This window comes from Mus caroli, chromosome 16, assembly GCF_900094665.2.
Source record: "Mus caroli chromosome 16, CAROLI_EIJ_v1.1, whole genome shotgun sequence".
Classification (NCBI taxonomy): domain Eukaryota; kingdom Metazoa; phylum Chordata; class Mammalia; order Rodentia; family Muridae; genus Mus; species Mus caroli.
The window spans coordinates 83,194,272-83,200,338 of record NC_034585.1 but is presented as its reverse complement, the minus strand read 5'-3'; the positions used below and the strand labels follow the sequence as shown (position 1 = coordinate 83,200,338).

The window sequence follows — 6,067 nt, the reverse complement described above, 5'->3', positions numbered from 1 at the left end:
AAATGAATGTGTGATGGATGAGGGAAAACTGGTAAAACATGGAGGAGGGGAGAAACAGAAAGCATTCTAATATTGTTCTCTATTGTTTGAGCATTTCATATTGTGTACAATGTGTTTTCATATATACTCCATTAATCCCTTCCCATATCCCCAGATCTCTTTCCCCCAGGCCCTCAACACTGTTTCCATAGTTACATAGATGATAGATATATAGATATATAGATAGATAGATTATATATACATGCATATATATATATTTATATACATATATGGAGAGAGATATCATCACTAAGTCCAAAATTAATGCTACCATGATGTAGCATTTTGCTCATCTATCTAGAGAGTGAGTTTTTTCCTTTAAAATCTTGCCTTTGTGTACAGAAAGTGTAGTGTATCTTCATGTTTCCAGGATCCGTTTTCAAGCTATTAAAGCTGCTTAGTTCTGCCCTTTCTTCCATTCAGAAGGAAATATTTATTAGCATTTATGAGTTGCTTATTAGCATTTCTACTAAGTGGCCATATAACTCTAATGAAAAATAACAACATAATTACAAACGAGTGAAGGCTGTGTTAATTAGAATTGATTTACACTCAAGTAATCCTAGTCTTTATTTTCCAATATTGGTACCTAGCCTGGAAAGCGGGAACTTTGCAACTTGAACACCGAGGCCTCATCCCCTCCTCATAGAATTAACTTCCAATAATACAAAGCTACTTCTAGATCTGAAGGCGCTCACAGCCATCATCAGGGGTGTCACGTGCTGAGAAGGGCACTCGGTGCTTTAGAAAATTCAAAGGTGTCCATTCATAAAGCAGAGCTTATTTTACTTAAGTGAGTCAGAATGTTGGCCTAACCACTGCACACAGTGGCTTCCTGTGATGCATGCCACCTCTGGATTCTGCATGGGAGACATAATCATAAAACAAAGTAAGTGCTCTGAGAGGGTGGGTGCTTGGCATAAAGCAAGTTAGTTCTCGGGCATTTAAGGAGACTTCTATACAATGACAGTTGAGAATGCCATCTTCCTTAGTTAAGCCCCATAAAATGTCAGTCTCAGCGGAAGAAGAATGCAGACTAAGCAAGTAAGAAACCTGAGTCCCCAGTAATCTGACTATGGATTTCCCAGTCATTTTCAGTCTGTAGCTAGAAAATCAACTGTTCTTGAAATGTATAGAAATCACTGAGGCCGAGATTCTTCCTGCTGAATACTATTCTGGGCTGATATTACCAGGAAGGGTAAATAAAGGTTTATCAGACTTTACACGTGGCGCTTAATAGATTACTTTTAAAGACACACTAGAGTTGAATTTGCAGTGTTTGAAGATGGGCTCTGCTTAAGGAAGCCACAGATAAGGATGAACTCTTCTGCCAGGCTGAGATGTAAGGCAAGAGTAGTTTAAGGTCTTCAGTTACCTACTTAGTCAGACTTTGACTCTATATGTACTTGGCTCTAAGACCTGAAGTTAGGATTTAAAAACATAACAAAACAAAACAAAACAAAACACAAAACAAAACAATACAAAACAGACAAACAAAACCAGCAAATCTCTAAAATTGAATTTTAAGTATACATAAATCATCTCATTCAAGAATATTTTCTTCTACCAAAACAATAAAATAAAATAAATTTATTCTCTCTCCCTCTCTCTCTCTCTCTCTCTCTCTCTCACACACACACACACACACACACACACACACACAAAGAGACACAGAGAGAGACAGAGAGAGAGAGAGAGATTGATTGTAAACTACAAACCACTCTCCTAACAAAAATCTATGACAACATTTTCCTTTAAAGTTACACTCTAATTAATGGTGATACTTACTGTTTTTTAAGTGAACGTGGTATAAGAATGCTCTGTCCTGAAGAAAATCATTAACAGAAACTCCCCAGTTCATATTCTTAATAATTAGTTCAACGTGTATAGGGAGGCTTGTCTCATTTTAAAACATTAAGTATAGTATTTGAACATTTCCTTACAGTGTGCTTGTGACAAAACAAAAGGGACAAATGATTTTGCCGTAGTAACCACTGAGTACTTTTAGTGTCAAGGAAATGAAGGCCAAGTGTATATAATCAATGTACTGGGCAGAATCTCAGCAAATATATGGATAAAAGAAGAAGACACTGGAAATACGATAAATTGTAACAGTGAACTTCAAACCTCAGCAAACTCCAGGGCAAAGAAGCTGTGACTATCTTCTTACTGTGTAGCGCAGTGATTAAACTGCAATTAATATATGAATGTGTGAAAGAATTAGACATAATAACCAAGGGAGGTATTTTCCTGTGAAGGGTGAGGAGGTGAATAGTACCACTAGAATGTGGACACACCCAGTAGAGAGAATATATAACTTGACACCTGTCTGGACCATCTCACTCAAACTCACATCGTCCCATTGACACCTAGCTGATCGTACCGCTCCTCTCAACATGACCTACAGCTGCTGTTCTGGAAGCTTCTCCTCTAGATCCTATGGAGGTCAACTGTGCTACCCCTCCTCCTGTGGCTTTTCCTTCCCACGCCAACTGACCCAAAGAACTAACTTCTGCTCTCCCAGAAACTGCCATCTGGGTTCCTCTTTCCGTCACGGCTATCATCAGAACTGCTTCCAGCCCATCAGATGCCAGACTTCCCATGTGGTGCACAGCTCCTGCCAGCGTCCCTGCTACCGTCCAAGTGTGTCCAGCTTCTGCAGTCCTTGTAGGGCCACATATGCTGGCTCTCTTGGTTTTAGGTCCAGCAGCTGCCATTCCCAGGTCTATGGGTCAAGGAGAGTCTACACTTCAGGCTGTGGCTCTAGCTGCTTTAGACCTGTGAGTTACCGAGTCTGTGGCTATCCGTCTTTTGGTTATGGATCTAGATCCTGTCACCCAACCTATGTGACTTCTAGAAACTTCCAGTCTTCTTGTCACAGACCCACCTATGGATCAACCAAGTGGAGATCAAGTTGCTGAATTTCCTGATTATAAACGAATTGTCTGAGTTAACCTAGTGCTAATATCATAGGGTTTAAAGACAAGTTCCATCCAACTAAGAAATGACAGAATAACCAAAATATAAATTCAAATGTCTTTCAAAATTGAGCAATTACCTATTCATAAATTCTTGGAGCGTGTATGGGAGTTCAGTTATATTTGACCTAATAAACTTATTTATCCTTCCATCTAATGTGGTCTCTGATTCTTTGTTGACTCTCAAGCTTTGATTTGTGATTTATCTTTGAGACTACGTACTTTTAGACTACCTTCCCTAGGAAATCAATTTACCTAAGACATTGTATCAGGGTTGGTGCATGGAGCCCATTTGTTACATGGAGGTATGTGAGCATTTCACTGGCTATTAGCTGATGGGTGAGGGGCTACAGAAAGTTTCAGTCTTATCATTGAAAATATGTCGACAAAAGATTCAGCCATCTCATATTTTCTTTCTTTTTTCTTTTTATTTATAATAGATTCTTTTCTCACACAATATGGTCTTACAGCAGTTTCCTTTTTCCATCCTCCTACCTCAAATCTACTACTCCCTTTACTTTAAAATCCACTCCCTATTTGTCACTTCAGGAGAAAGCAGGATCCCAAGAGACAACATCCAAGTATGACAAAACAAGATATAATAAAACAAGGCACAAGTATTCCTTGCTGTGGAAGAGAGGGTGGAAGATTGTAGGAGTCAGAGAGCATGGAGGACAGCAGGAGAAATGGCCAGCCCATATTTTCAGTGAGAGAACATTGTGCTGATGATAGGAGTTGACTTTTAGCTTACATGTTCTACACAACATTGAGTTAGAGCTCCCCAAGACCCTATGAAATATGAACTAGAGGGTGAAACCAAAAAAACAAAAACAAAACCCAACTACATTAAATTAAAACAAAACATGATGTGTTGACATAATAAGAGAAAATATGGAATTTAGAGCAGTAGAGATAATAATGTTTATCTTTAAATATGAGAGAAAAATTAGTTTGTCAGGGTGCGAGAGGCAGAGATAGACTGAGACAAGAATGACATAGTGGTAAAGCTGACTAGGGAGGGAGGCATAAGCTGTCTTAAAGCAGAGAAATCAATGCAGCGGTCCTCCAGTATCTATGGAAGAGGAATTTCAGGAAGCTCCGTAGGTATCAATGTATATGCTTGGCCCAGGGAGTGACACTATTAGGAGGTGTGGCCTTGCTGGAGTAGGTATGGTACTGTAAGTGTGGGCTTAAGACCCTCACTGTAGCTGCCTGAAAGTCAGTCTTCCTAACAGCTTTCAGAAAAAGATATAGAACTCTTAGCTCTGCCTGCCTAGACGCTGCCCTGCTCCCACCTTGATGATGATAGACTGAACCTGTAAGCCAGCCCCAATTAAATGTTGTCCTGGATAAGACTTGCCTTGCCTTGGTCATGGTATATGTTCACAGCAGTAAAGCCCTAACTAAGACAACTATATACCATTACCCCTGATAAACACAAATGCAAAAATCCTCAAAAAATGCTGGCAAATGGAATGGTTCAAAATCTATAAATTTATAAAGAGTAATAAAATATAAAAATAGACTCAAAGATACAAATTATGTGATCCTTCCAGCTGGTATAGAAAAGGTCTCTGACAATATCCAACATTACTATATGATAAAAGTTCTAGAAAGAATAGGGGTGGAAATAACATACCTCAATATGAAAACAATGCATATGACAAATCTATAGTCAACATCATCTTAAATGGAGAAAACTTCAACCAGTTTCCCATTAATTAAATCTGGGATGAAGGCAACGGTATTTACTGTGAGGACTTACACAGTTAGTATAATTACCTAAAATTTAAGATATACAATAAGATAATAGAAAGAAATAAAAAGGTTACAACTCCTAAAGATAATCTAGTGACTTCATGAGTTTCTGCATGGTAGTGTAATGTTGTTGTAAAAGAATAAGATGAAATAAAACAGAGTAGACAGAGAATGCCTGAGTTAGCCATACAGCATTTAATCATTTTCAGACAGGGTTTCTCTACATAGCTCAAGCACACTAGAAAATTGCTGATAAACAGCTTCAGTGCAGTAGCTGGATATAAAATTAATTCAAACAAATCAGTGGCCTTTTTATACACAAATGATAAACAGGATGAGAAAGAAATTAGGGAAACAACACCCTTCACAGTAGTCACAAATAATATAAAATACCTTGGTGTGACTCTAACTAAGGAAGTGAAAGATCTGTATGACAAGAACTTCAAGTGTCTGAAGAAAGAAACTGAAGAAGATCTCAGGAGATGGAAAGATCTCCCATGCTCATGGAGCTGCAGGATTAATATAGTAAAAATGGCTATCCTGCCGAAAACAATCTACAGATTCAATGCAATCCCCATCAAAATTCCAACTCAATACTTCACTGAGTTAGAGAGGGCAATGTGCAAACTCATCTGGAATAACAAAAATCTAGGATAGCAAAAGCTATTCTCAACAACAAAAGAACCTCTGGGGGATTCACCATGCCTGACCTCAAGCTCTACCACAGAGTAATTGTGATAAAAAACTGCATGGTACTGTTGCAGCAACAGACAGGTAGATCAATGGAATAGAATTGAAGACCCAGAAATGAACCCACACACCTATGGCCACTTGTTCTTTGACAAGGAAGCTAAATTCATCCAGTGGAAAAAAGACAGCATTTTCAACAAATGTGCTGGCACAACTGACGGTTATCATGTAGAAGAATGTGAATTGATCCATTCTTATCTTAGGCTCAAGTCTAAGTGGATCAAAGAACTCCATATAAAACCAGAGACACTGTAATTTATAGAGGAGAAAGTGGGGAAAACTCTCGAAGATACGGGCACAGGGGAAAAATTCCTAAATAGAACAGCAATGACCTGTGCTGTAAGATCAACAGTCAACAAATGGGACCTCATAAAATTGCAAGCCTTCTGTAGGCCAAAAGATACTATCAATAAGACAAAAAGGCTACCAATAGATTGGGAGAGAATTTTTACCAATCCTAAATCTGATAGGGGACTAATATCCAATATATACAAAGAGCTCAAGAAGCTGAACTCCAGAAATTCAAATAACCCCATTAAAAA

The 6,067-nt window shown here is 38.4% G+C and overlaps 1 protein-coding gene across 1 annotated transcript; it reads left to right on the top strand.

Annotated features, from left to right (window-relative positions):
- Nucleotides 1-2,386: 2,386 nt before the first annotated feature.
- LOC110312127 (keratin-associated protein 13-1-like) lies at nucleotides 2,387-3,166 on the top strand. Its single transcript, XM_021185678.1, has one exon. The coding sequence runs from the start codon at nucleotides 2,436-2,438 to the stop codon at nucleotides 2,958-2,960; it is 525 nt and encodes a 174-aa protein (XP_021041337.1). The 5' UTR covers nucleotides 2,387-2,435; the 3' UTR covers nucleotides 2,961-3,166.
- The last annotated feature ends 2,901 nt before the right edge of the window (nucleotides 3,167-6,067 follow it).